We start from the raw sequence: 13,326 nt of genomic DNA on the forward strand, positions 1-13,326 counted from the left end.
AAGTGTTGGACACATGAACTCGCCATCATTTCTCCTGATCACACAGTTGATATCTCTTGATTTCAGACGCCAGCTTCAGTCTCTTAATATTCGTCCTCTGGATCAATACTGTCTCAAGTTCTGATGCGTGAATAATGTGAGGGTGGAGAACACATGGTGTTTCCACAAATTCATCCACATCGCCTCCTCCACCAGCAGGTCGATAGTCGATTAATTGTTTGTGCAGTTCTGATTCCTGCTCCTTAAATGTGAATACTTTCAGGGTTCTTTCCTCCTTTATGAATATCTTATTAGCAAACATCTCGCTCACGAAGACACGTTTTAAGCTTTCCTCTTGATATTTGTCTAAATCTTTTGAAATTTATTTTAAGCTTCTTCTTCCTGACCACCAGGACTCGCTGTGGCGCCCGTGTGGGAATGTTTGGTAAAATTTCTCCCTGTAATCTGAACTTGTTTTGGTAAAAAGTAAAAGAGGCCTCTCAGTTTGTCAGTTTGGGGAGAAACAGACAAAGTGAATGAAATATTTGATGAGAATAATGAGTCCTTTGAGTGTTGGCGACGTCTCCGCACAGCCAGCGTCAGAGCGTGTGTGTTACAGAAGTCCTTTTGTCCTCATTATGTCCTTCCATCAGTGCGTTCATCCTCATCTGTTCACACTTTTAAAATGGTTTAATTAGTCATTTTCTTCACTCTCACCAGGAGAAAGAAACGTGGTTTTGTTGGAGCCACATAAATAAAAAACCCTATAACTCAGTTACTTTGCTGATGGTTAATGAGCTTGTCAAAAAACAACAAATAAATGAAATAAAATGAAGTGAGATGAGCGCTTATCAGAGAATTAGTGTGTGTAGAGAAATAAAATTTGTTTCAGTTTGATCAAATTACAACTCTTTTGTATTTTACTACATGTATCATAAAAACTGCCCGGCCCTGCTCACTCTTCTGTGGATTTTTTTTTATTGAATAAAACATTCAGAAGCATGTTTTGTTCTATTTGTTGAAATGAATCCAGTGAAACAAACATCCGGTACCCGGGGCTGCAGGACTGTGACTCTGCACTCTGCACAGGAACATGTGAAGGGCCAGATTGTCTCTTGCTGGTCTCATATCTGTTTGTCACCGCCGGCTGTGAACCACATAAACCTGAAGTTAAATGACTTAATAAGTTGATTTTGTGCTCTGAACAAAGCTTTGAGTTTTATAAATGTGTTTGAATTCAAAATCCTAAAATGCAAAATAACTCCAGCTGCCAAAATGTGGTGCAGTGAAACGCACAATAACCCCCCCTGAGATGGCGAGGAGTTAGAATCAGCAGGAAAAAGGGAAACGTACGTAGTTTCTACTGCTGCAGAATCAATGAGGACTTCATGGAGACGCCCCCCCCAGCTCCGTCACAGAGCCACACTGTTGGTTGTCCTCTAACTGGACAATGAACACACACACACACGCAGCCTCACAGGATGGACGCCGTCTCGCCTCGCTGCCGTCCAACGCCTCAGATCTTCATCGTCGTCCTCTTCATCCTGTCAGGTGAGACACACCCTGCTGACATCACGACACAAACTGCTGACATCACAGCGCTCCGAGCTCTCTGGATGTTTCCACTCTGACACGAAGGACTCTGGTGATCCAGGGTTACTTGTAAACAATGTGTGTAAAGCTGGATCTGTTGACAGGAAGTAGAATCGTGCGTGTGTTCAGGTCTGACCAGCATTCCCAGTAACCTGCAGGGGTGTTGATACGCTGATGCTGCCGGCTGGCCAATCAGAGCTCCCGCCGCTGTCTCACAAAGTAAAAGTACTCAACATGCAGAAGAATATAATGTTGTATCAGAGTGTAAACACCATCTTGTATTGGGGAGATTCATCTGTAAACATCTGTCATATTTTATAAATTCATCATCATGAAAATTAATCTTAATTTGTAAAGTAACTGATGCAGGAGTCTGAAACTCAAAGCGTCCAGGGGCCACTTTTCATCTCACAGGAGGGCCGCAACAGCATTAAAGTACTCTAAGAAAGTCCAATATTCTCAAAATGTACTTTTTTTATTACCATTACCATTTTGAATAATTTCATGTGTTTTTGTGAAATTTTTTTTTACTGAAATTCTGCCTTCTAATCTATCTGGAACTCAAAAGTACTTCACATTGTTCCACTGACGTGCACATTCAGCCCCAAATTAACCCAAACTTTCCAAACTGAGCATCATAAACATCTGTTTTAACATTTCCCCCTTTGCTTATCTTAAATAACTTACTGCACTGAACTAACACATGCAATCCCTGAATACTCTGCAGGCTCGTATGCCGACTTCATTTTATTTTTACTTTATTATCTTCTCGCACAACTGAGACACGTTCGCCCAGTTAGTCCAATCAGGTCTGCTTTTCCCTGTAGCTCCCTGAACGTGGTTTTTATTTCACTGTTACGCCGCAAGTCAGTAAGTTCCCTCTACGACAGACTTGACATGTTTATATTTTACACACTTGCTGCAGGCGGCGCACAGTCGCCTCACAGCAAGAAGGTTGCGGGTTCAAACCCCGGTTGCCCCGGCCTTCCTGTGTGGAGTTTGCATGTTCTCCCCGTGTCTGCGTGGGTTCTCTCCGGTTGCTCCGGCTTCCTCCCACCGTCCAAAGACATGAAGTCTATGTTAATTGGTGTCCCTACTTCTGTCTGACATAGATGGGGCTGCGTCAGTTGTGATGTCTACCAGTCGGCGCCACGGTACACCAGAACATTCAAACGGGTCACACGGCTGCTGAAACATATCTTTGGATGTGGTGCGGACGACACAAACTCAGCAACTCTTTTCCACCGCGTTTACCGATGCAGCGCTGTACTGTTTAACGAGACTTTTTTTCTGGGCATAAAATGTCCTCCAGAAGCTGGCCTTCAGTCACTCACCACATAACTTAATATGTATATAACGGGCCGGGAGTTTGAGACCCCTGAACTAACAGACCGATGTAGCGGAGTACAAGTAGAAAGTAGTACTCAAGTAAAGTACAACAGCTGCAGTCTATCTACTACAAACACATTTTAAAGCAGTGGAGGTGATTCAGATGGTGAACCGGGTTTTTACACCTGGAGTGAATATTTCTCTGTCTCTTTGCTGCAGGTGGACACTTCTCATCTGTCTCCTCCTTTAAAGTCCCAGAGGGGGGCGTGGCCTCTCTGTCCTGTCACTACTCTGTGAAGCGGTTCGGTCTGAGTCGGGTCTGCTGGGGCCGCGGCTGCGGGACCTTCTGGTGCAACAACGTCCTGGTGCAGACGGACGAGAACGGCGTCGTCTCCAAGGTCACGTGATTAAATGTCAACTTCAGAACAGACTGCGGATCAGTCCGTAGGAGGAGTTCTCCTGGTCCGTCTGCGTTCTGGGGTTTAACTAATCCAGACTCAAACAAGCCTTTTGAGGGTTGATCCAGAGCAGCAGTGTGCTCTTATTTTTAAATAAAGGGTTGAAACCGTGGTCAGCTCACATATGATTGGCCAATTGACTGAGCCGTGTGTTGGCAGTCCTCCCAGAAGCCTTTAAACCTGCATCCTCTCTATCAGCCAGCAGGGGGCGACTCCAGCGACTGCAGAAAGAAGTGTGATTGTATAGAAGTCTCTGAGAAAATGTTTCTACTTGTCAGCTGATTTATTCCCTCAGTAAACACTTTCCTGATGAGTTTCTGGTCTCAGTCTCTAGTTTCAAGTCTTCTTCAACACAGCATGATGTTCATTTAGTAAATTATGGTCCCATTTAGAGGAACAGAGACCAGGAAGCAGGGGAGGCTTTAGGGCGGGGCTACAAGGTGAATTTCTTTCTGAAATCAAAAATCCATTTCCCAAAATATTAGAATAAAGAATGTATAATAAATATGAAAATCAAACTTTATTAAAATCTCTTTACCAGCAGCTTTAACTGAAATGCAATTTTCAGCATTGGGAGTTCTGCAGATATTATTTTAATTTAATGTTTTAGTGCACACACGTGTGAAGAAGGAGACCCCAGACTTTTTCAGAGAGGGCTGTTAATGTGTGCTGTCGCTGTTCAATAAAATTAGGGTCAATACACTCAAAGTGACTGCGATCTATCAGGTGTCGGACCGGTACCGGCTGACGGGGGACATCCTGGACGGTCAGATGGACCTGGACATCCTGAACGTGAGGCGGACAGACAGCGGGCCGTACTGCTGCAGGGTGGACATCGACGGGATCTTCAACGACAAGAAGGTGATCATGAACCTGAGAGTGGTCAAAGGTGAGCGGCGCTTCATATTTTAAAGGCCAGTAAGAAAAACCTGTTTTAATGTTTATATGTTTCAGGATTTGGCTCAGTCAGACTGACAGACGTAGGACGCTCCAAGCGAGTCCAAACTAAACAGTCCAACAAGGGCAGAGGCGTCCAACAAATAAAAGTGAAACGTAAATCCCAAAGAGCATAAACAGGCAGGCAAGAGAGCGGATACAACACACGATGTGAACACAATGAACTGACGAGGACTGAACGCAGCAGGAGATGTTCACAGGCAGGAAGGGAGGGAGTGAACGGGTGAAACACATCGGGATAATCAGACTGCAGCAAAGCGAGCTCAAAAACGCGACAAACGAAATAAAATTCCAAAACGGCGCAGATGGATTCCAAAGCTTTCTCTGGCTTCTGTGATTTGAGCTACATCGACTTCATCTGACTGACCCAGCTGACTTCCTGTTGGCTGCCTGCATACATGACTGGCTTCAAATATTAAACGATACGGCTAACTTTGTTGTTTGTTAGTAGCGGATGGTTAGACTCTCTGCAGGCCAAAGTGACCAAAATACAATTTTTTTATGTGACTCAGATCTGATATTTTTACAACAGTGTGAACAGGTCAAGACACAACGAATCTGATTTTTTCCAGATCCGATCTGTATCCGGATTTGGACCATGGAAGTGGCCCAAATCCGATACAGATCGGATCTTTTTAAATTCGACCTGAGTTGGATTTGATGCGACTTTGACGTCACTCTAGATAATAATAATAATAATAATAATAATCCTTATTTGTAGAGCACTTTTCAAAAACAAGTTACAAAGTGCTTTAACAAGTGTAAAGAATAATACAAAAAAGATAAGAGCATGAAAATTTAATATAAAATTAGTAAAATACAATAAAATAAAAGGGATAAAATAAAGTCAAATAAGATCGGGAAAGGCTCTCCTATAAAAGTATGTTTTAAGAAGGGACTTAAAAGAGTTCACCGACTCAGCCGACCTGATTTCCTCGGGCAGGCTGTTCCAGAGCCTCGGGGCCCTGACAGCAAACGCTCTGTCCCCTTTAGTTTTCAGTCGAGACTCTGGAACAGACAACAGACCTCTGCCCGAGGATCTCAAGGTACGTGCTGGTGCGTATGGGACTAAAAGGTCAGAAATATAACAAGGCGAGAGGCCATGAAGAGCTTTAAAAGTGATCAATAGAATTTTAAAGTCAATTCTAAAACATACTGGGAGCCAGTGTAATGAAGCTAAAATAGGAGTAATGTGGTCATATTTCTTTGTTCTGGTTAAAAGCCTGGCAGCTGAGTTCTGGACAGTCTGGAGTCGATCAATAGATTTTTGGGTTAAACAGGTGAAAAGGCTGTTGCAATAATCCAGGCGTGATGAGATGAAGGCGTGTAAAATGGTCTCGGTGTCCTTAAAAGTTAACATAGATCGAATTTTAGCTATATTTCTAAGTTGACAAAAACATGATTGAACAAGCTTTGTGGTGTGCTGCTCGAAATTTAAATTACTATCAAACCAAACACCAAGGTTCTTTGCCACAGGCTTAATGTGATTTACTAGGGAACCAGCAGATGGCAGTATTTGATTGCCATCTGCTGAGACCCGATGACCAGGATTTCTGTTTTGTCTGAGTTCAGCTGGAGGAAATTATTTGACATCCATTTTTTAACTTCACAAAGGCAGTTGTTAAGTGAACTCAGCATTCCAGGGTCTGTGGATCTGACGGGCAAGTATATTTGTGTGTCATCAGCATAAATATGAAAAGAAATGCCATGTTTATGGATAATATGTCCAAGGGGAAGCAGATACAAGGAAAACAAAATGGGTCCTAAGACCGACCCCTGAGGCACACCATATTTAACTGGACAGAATGAAGAGACATAGTTGTTTACAGACACGCAAAACTTCCTATTTGACAGGTAGGATGAAAACCATTCTAGGGCAGTACCAGAGATCCCCACCCAGTGCCTCAGTCTGTCTAACATGATGTTGTGATCAATGGTGTCAAAAGCAGCGCTAAGGTCCAGGAGTACCAGGACTGAGCACATACCTTCATCAGCAGACATTAAAAGATCATTGGTGACTTTAAGCAGGGCAGTCTCAGTGCTGTGGTACTTCCTAAAACCAGACTGAAACTTTTCAAATAATTTGTTATTTTCCAGCACAGTGAGCAGCTGTTTGGACACAATTCTTTCTAGAATCTTTGCAATAAAAGGCAGTTTTGAAATTGGTCTAAAATTATGTGGGAGGGAGGGATCTAAACCAGGTTTCTTTAAAAGTGGGTTCACGCAAGCCGTTTTAAAATAATCAGGGACACAACCAGTAGATAGGGAGCTGTTGAAAACAGAGATCAAATGGGGCCCAACAGAATCTATTACTTTCAGTAAAAATTTTGTAGGTATTATATCAAGTGGGCCGGAGGACACTCTCATTTGTGATACTCTAGAGCAGCTGTTCTGCTGCAGACGGAGTCACGGTGAACGAAAAAGCTCCACAAAAACATGTGGCTCTCTTCCTCCTCTACCTCGCTATCATCTGCCCACAGATTCTCTTTCTTACACCTGAAATCCACGGGACTCTCTCCTGAGTTACGTGCACGCTGTTTGTCCGAGTAGTGAGTTGTGGGGCAGTTGCGTTGTCCAGCGCCAGAAACCGTAAAGAAAAGAACAGAAAGTTGTGAACGCTTGGGAGAAGTGTGACCCGTGAGAGGACAATAAAAAACGGGAGAATTAGCAAGTAGGAGCTAACCTCTGTGGCGTGTTTACTTCTGTACGACGGTGTGCTGCTGCGTGTGATGTCGTGTTATTCTTAGGTTATATTTAAACTATGATGTGAACTGTCAAACAAAAAAATCAGATCTGGGCAAGAAAATCAGAATTGAGCGTTAAGGCGTGGGGTCACCGCTGACAGCCAGTGTAGCAGCTGTACAGAAGTAAAAGCCCTGACTGGAACTCCTGTCTCTCTGTCTTTTCCTCCCCTGGACTCAAAGCTCCAGGATACGAGCAAAAGTTTTGCTCAAGCTGAAAGATTTTCAAGCCTTAATTCTTGCTTCCAAGAGCGAATTTGAATCTAATCACGTGTTTCTATTGACCTGGTTGGTCTTTATTTATTCTTTTATCCTATATGTCACAGTTTAAACCACTCGTTCATCGTATGCTGTCAATATTACGCTCAACAAAGTAAGACATGCGGCATCGTTTTGATTTCACTGTTGGAGCATTCAAACCAGCTTTAATCTCAGAGCTCATCTGTGGTTTCATCTCTTTCCCTCTCAGGTCTGGTCACCAGTTCCCCTCCGCCCACGACAACCCCGACTGCAACGACCAGTCGAGTCACAGAGCCGCCGACCGCCACAGGTGAGACGATGTTCAGCCTCAGATCCACCTGCTGGTTGTTCTGAGGTGGTCGTGTTTTTAGCCCTGAGCTCACCTTCAGCAGGACAGCAGGGATTCTGGGACGCCTGATAAACTGATGCTGTGCTCCGTCTGTCTCCGTGTAGTAAACTGGAAAAGCCTGCTGTCGTCTCAGCTGGAGCTTCTGAGGAGGAACTCCACCCTGCTGCGCTCCGACCCCGTCATTGTGAGTAACCACGACCCCCCAACCATGATACCATGATTACTGACAGAATCGTGACTGGGTTTGAAGCTACTGCCAGCAGCCGGTTAGCTTAGCATAATGACTGGAATCAGTGGGGTAACAGCCGGCCTGGCTCTGTCCACCCAGACTTGTTTTTAAAGGGCCCATGTCCACCAAAGCGTTTTTTTCTGACGCCAGCATCTTTTTTTCAATTCATTGCAATGGGAGCGCTGCATTTTGGTAAAAACGCCAGCAGCGTGACGAGGCGCTGGGGGTCTTTTCCGCGCTGAGCGTTTTTGTTTTCGGTCACCAAGAGTAGAAAAATGTTTAACTTTGGGAAAAACGCTGCGCTCGTCACGGTCACTTTTTACCCGGCTGTCCAATCACAGTAGAGGAGGGGCGGGACAAATGTTATGACCTGGCACGAAAGGCCACAACAAAAGGGAGACACACCATGGAAAACTGTTAACATGTGTTTATTTAACGAAAATAAGCCAAATTAAGAGTTATTTCGAATTAACATAATTAAAGTATGAAGTCTGTGGTTTCAGTAGTGTCTGTGCAGGATGATGGTTGCATGAGAGAGAGAGAGAAGGACGCTACTCTGTGTTGACATTTTTACATCCAGTAAAGGCGGTAGAACTACTTGCAACATCACTTCCACAGATTTTATGTGTCATAGCAAACAAAGCAGTTGGGAAAAAATACTGCGCCTCAAAAACACCCGCTAGCGCTCCCTGCTGGGCAGAACCTGCCTGAGAATCTGCCTCAGTCTCTCAGTGACACAGTGACAGCTGTCCTTACATCCATGCTAACGTGAGCTGCTAACAGCTAATTCAGCTCCTGTTAAAAAGGGACAACTGGACTAAATGGAAACAGATTTAGTCTGTAAAGAGAACAGCAGAACCTCTGATGGGCAGTTACAGGACCTCGCTCAACTTTAAATTCTAACCTTCCTCTCTCTCTCTGTGTCAGGTGGAGGACTCTCTCCCCTCGCTCTCCCTTCAGATCAACGTTCCCGTCCTCTCTCTCTCCCTCAGTGTGTTGCTGATTTTGGCAGCGGTTTTTCTCTTCCTGGCCTTCAAACGTACGTTCTCTCTTCTTATCCTTCGTACAGCGTCTCCACTCCAGAGCTTGGTCACAAAATATGGAAACAAAATAATCCAGAATACTTGTTGTTATTAAACTGAATATGAGTGTTTATCCTAAACACACCAAGTCTGTATGTTTGACATTGTTTTCTGCTGCAGGTGGAATACACAGAAGAGCCTTAAAGGCCGGCTGGTGAGTTTAACGCAGACCGCTGTGTGACACAGAGAGACTAAAGCCTGATTTGTCCTTCAGCGTTGAGTCCAAGCCTAAAGCCTAAGCTACGCACGTAGCCATGCTAGCGCGTTAGTGTCTGTCGCTCTGCAGTTACACCGCCAAAACGCGAGCTGGCGTGGGGGAAACTATGTTCCACCGCTAACTTGAATGGTGGTAAAAAAATCTAAAAATAATCTTGCGGCTCTCTTAGACTTCCCAAATGTTATTTGACCGAAAGGGTTGTGGTACCCTAAGAAAAAAGTGGAAAAGTCAGAGGAAATATAATGCTACCAAGCCGACCAATCCCAGTTCTTGTGGTTGCAACATGTATTTGCATATTTTATGAGGTGCACGTCAGGCTACGCTTTAGATTCAAAGCGCAAGTATAAATCGTTAAAAACAGACACAGTTCAATCATAACAATCATGCAGTGATTTAAATTCAAGTAATAACCGAACCTTTTCAGGGGAAATTTGTGTGTGGAGGTCATGCAGACAGTAAAACACGAATAATAGTAATAGTTTATGATAATAGGAGAGAAAATAACTCGAAATGATGACAAATCTTTCTTATTATTAAAAATTCATTCTATATAACTATTGTAATCACCGTCAAACAAAAGCAATCAAAGTTAATAAAAGACATTACTTAATAATCAATAGGTAATAGAGATTATTGTTAATATCAATTTGTAGTGACAAAATGTTGACGCCAAAGGTACCCTTCAATGTCTGTGAGACACTCTGGGGCGTCTCGTACAGACCGGAAGTGTTCGCAAGCTATGTTAAAGGTGTTGACAGCCCCCTGAAGCCCCCTACCCTTACCACAACCATCAGAAATTTTAGTACCTAAACCTAAGTCACTGACTTTATGCATGTCGACCGGCTAACCCAACTGCTGATGTGCTAGCAGGTAGGGTTAGCCTCCTTTGTGTTACTGGGACATAGCAAACGGTGGCGTTTCATACGGACACTGAAGGGTACCTTTAGCGTAAAATAATTTTGTCACGCTGTCGGAAAGCGTCAGTTATGACACAGTGACATGAGAACGTGTTGGACTTTTCTATCTGCTGGATGACGCGATAGTTAAAATGTCTTTTTATCAGTCTGTGGAACATCACGCTCTTATGATTCTTTACTTGTCCAGCTCTTAAAGCTTCTGCCTGCTGTCATTCATCCCCAGTTCGTCTATTAAGGCTAGTTTATACTTCTGCGTGGAGTCTGCGCCACACAGTCGTGAGCATTTATACTACATAGCTGGCGGTGGGGTTTCTATGTTCCACTGTGTTGAATTTCTTCTTCGCTGGTGTAGACTTCTACAAACAATGGCGACTGAAAGTGAGCAGATCATGTTGAAATTGGAGCTGATCGATGTTAAAACAGTAGTTACGTTTACAGAAAGACTAAAACTAATTGAATTTGAAAATGGCGGCGAAGAAGGACGAGCCAGAAACGCGCGTGGTCTGCGTCGCAGCTGGTAGTGAAATGTGATTATCTTCTGTCTCTGCTCTGAGTCTGTTTTTTAGTGATTAGCGTTGTTACAAATGTCAGTGGGATCATGAGGTGTGAGGTTTTTGTTTCTCCTGGAACAGAAGCTGGAAGTTCTGCTTTCACTCCGGCTCTCTACAAAGTTACTGAAAAGCTGCACAGTATTTCTTTCAGCCAATCAGTGTCTCCTTTCTCCTCCAGCTTCTCCTCTGAAGAACCTCCTCACATCATCTATGAGATCCGGATGAGAAGACCAGTCGAGGAGAACATCTACACTCTGGACTAGATCCTCGTTCACACCGGGACCACAAAGAACCGGTTCTTCTATAAAACACAGAAAGTTTGATTCAGTGTGCAGAATACTCCCAGACAACTGAGCAAAAAACAGAAAAGCTAGTAAAAACATCTGGAGTCCTGCAAGCTGCAAAGCTCAGCATCAGGACCGACCCGATACCTGCAGTCATCTCTAAATCCGTTCTGGACCCGACCCGGTTTGAGACTGTACAGAAGCACAACTAAATAAATGTTAGAAAATAAATACACTGAACAAAATTATAAATGCAACACTATTCAGTGAAACTGCACATTTTGGAGTGGCCTTTTATTGTGTCCAGCCTAAGGCCTTTTATTGTGTCCAGCCAAAGCCCTTTTATTGTGGCCAGCCTAAGGCTTTTTATTGTGACCAGCCAAAGGCCTTTTATTGTGGCCAGCCAAAGCCTTTTTATTGTGGCCAGCCTAAGGCCTTTTATTGTGGCCAGCCTAAGGTTTTTATTGTGGCCAGCCAAAGGCCTTTTATTGTGGCCAGCCAAAGGCCTTTTATTGTGGCCAGCCAAAGCCCTTTTATTGTGGCCAGACTAAGGCTTTTTATTGTGACCAGCCAAAGGCCTTTTATTGTGGCCAGCCCAAGGCCTTTTATTGTGGCCAGCCTAAGGCACACCTGTGCAGTCCCCATGCTGTCTGATCAGCATCTTGATATGCCTGTGAGGTGGATGGATTATCTCGTTAAAGGAGAAGTGCTCACTAACACAGATTTGTGAACAATATTTGAGAGAAATAGGCCTTTTGTGCACATAGCGAAAGTCTTAGATCTTTGAGTTTATCTCATGATGAATGGGGGCTAAATCAAAAGTGTTGCTTTTATTATTTTGTTTAGTGTATATAATGTGTGCAGACAGAAGTGCCTCTCCAGACCCACAGCTGGATACAGAGATTTAACAGTTTCACTGACATAAACTGTCTGTAAAACAGCAGCAGACCTCTTTTCTTTTCACATTTAAGGAATATTTCTTTTCTTTTAAATAAATGAGAGGAGAATGTATTATTTGACCTGTTTGCAGAATCACAGTCACTCTTCACCTTCACAATACAGAAAAAGATCATTTTGAGACCCCCGAGCTGCTTTTGTGAGCTGGACGCCGCTGTAGTTTGTGTTTTCTATGTGTGTCCTGCAACCTGCTCGAGAAGTAGCTGAATAAAAACCAATCAGAAGTCTGTGTGTGAAACAAGCCAAATGTCACAGCTTCAATAAGAATAAAACTTCCTATCAGAGGTTTGTGTTTGTGAGCTGGAAATTGCACTGCGTTTTCCTGACAGGTGTTATTTGTGTGTGTTATTTTGTCCGCCCCATTTATATCAATGAGGGTGTACATAATAACAGAAAAACCTCAGTATAATGCAATACTTCCTTCAATATTAATAATTTCTTTCTTTCTCTTTCTAATATTTTCTACTTTTTATGCACAAAAATACCTAAGCAAACTAGCTGTACGTCTGTGTATGTGGAAACCTTCCTACATTAAACCAGATTCTGATTCAGAGGAGGAAAGTAACCATTTCAGAATAATATTACTGGATTATAAGCATTGATTCATCACTTCAGTGTTGCAGCTGGTGAAGGTGGATCTACTTTAAATTACAGCAGACGTCTATATGTGCTGTGTAATAATATTTTATTAGTTAATTACATTGTTTTATTAATCTGAATCTGTAAAGTAACTAAATCTGTCAAATAAATGTACTGCAGTAAAATATACAATATTTCCTTCTGAGACATGTTAAAGTATAAAAAGGAAAAACTTTTATTTGTAAAGTACAAATACCTTTCTCCATCTGAAAAACACGACCGAGAGCTGTGTAAACCTGAGCTTCATGTCAAACTGGACATTAGAATACATTTCACCTGAGTCCACACACAGTCTCTACAACTAGTCTAAACTGGTTCTGTAACTTCTGCACTTCTGCAAACCGGCCAATCACATAGACCTTCTTCTTCAGGTCCTACACAAACAAGGCCGACCCTACAAACTGTCCTTCCCTGACGTGGGCGAGGACAGAGGTGGTGTGAGTCATGTGTTCGCTGCGAGCGGCTCGCTGTATTTGAACAATGTTTATAAGATCATCGCAGCCTGGAGTGTGTGTTCACCTGCATGTGTGGAGACGCCTGAGGGGAGGGCGCCGCTCAAACACACACCTGGAAGAGCTGTGAGGTCTGTGTGAGGTCACACAGGAGGCTGATCCAGAGGACTCGCCCTGAACCGCTATGCTAACGTGGAGTCTTTACTAGGCTAGTCTCCGGGCAGTTTTTACGTACTAACAGGATCAGAGACGTTTTCTTTTCTTTTCAAACAACTGACTGATTCGCGCAGAGCTGGATGCCAGAGCTTGTGCACCGCGAACACGTCACAGTTCAGAGCATAAAGCTGAACAC

General features: G+C 43.4%; 1 protein-coding gene across 1 annotated transcript; it reads left to right on the top strand.

Annotated features, from left to right (window-relative positions):
• The first annotated feature begins 1,397 nt into the window (after positions 1-1,397).
• timd4 (T cell immunoglobulin and mucin domain containing 4) lies at positions 1,398-11,272 on the top strand. The gene is made up of 8 exons (XM_038709619.1): positions 1,398-1,530; positions 3,121-3,299; positions 4,086-4,248; positions 7,527-7,607; positions 7,751-7,830; positions 8,803-8,914; positions 9,078-9,111; positions 10,821-11,272. The coding sequence occupies exons 1-8, from the start codon at positions 1,461-1,463 to the stop codon at positions 10,903-10,905; spliced, it is 804 nt and encodes a 267-aa protein (XP_038565547.1). The 5' UTR covers positions 1,398-1,460; the 3' UTR covers positions 10,906-11,272.
• Positions 11,273-13,326: the final 2,054 nt, after the last annotated feature.

Source organism: Micropterus salmoides, unplaced genomic scaffold (genome assembly GCF_014851395.1).
Source record: "Micropterus salmoides isolate LMB-PRFRI ecotype aquatic unplaced genomic scaffold, ASM1485139v1 Ms_hic_scaffold_9, whole genome shotgun sequence".
Taxonomy (NCBI): domain Eukaryota; kingdom Metazoa; phylum Chordata; class Actinopteri; order Centrarchiformes; family Centrarchidae; genus Micropterus; species Micropterus salmoides.

Bases quoted from the DNA above. Each gene is read 5' to 3' on its own strand.
- timd4 (XM_038709619.1), top strand. From the start codon at position 1,461: ATGGACGCCGTCTCGCCTCGCTGCCGTCCAACGCCTCAGATCTTCATC. The intron at 3,300-4,085 runs GTCACGTGATTA...GCGATCTATCAG, and splicing joins AGAACGGCGTCGTCTCCAAG to GTGTCGGACCGGTACCGGCT. The intron at 8,915-9,077 runs GTACGTTCTCTC...TTTCTGCTGCAG, and splicing joins TCTCTTCCTGGCCTTCAAAC to GTGGAATACACAGAAGAGCC.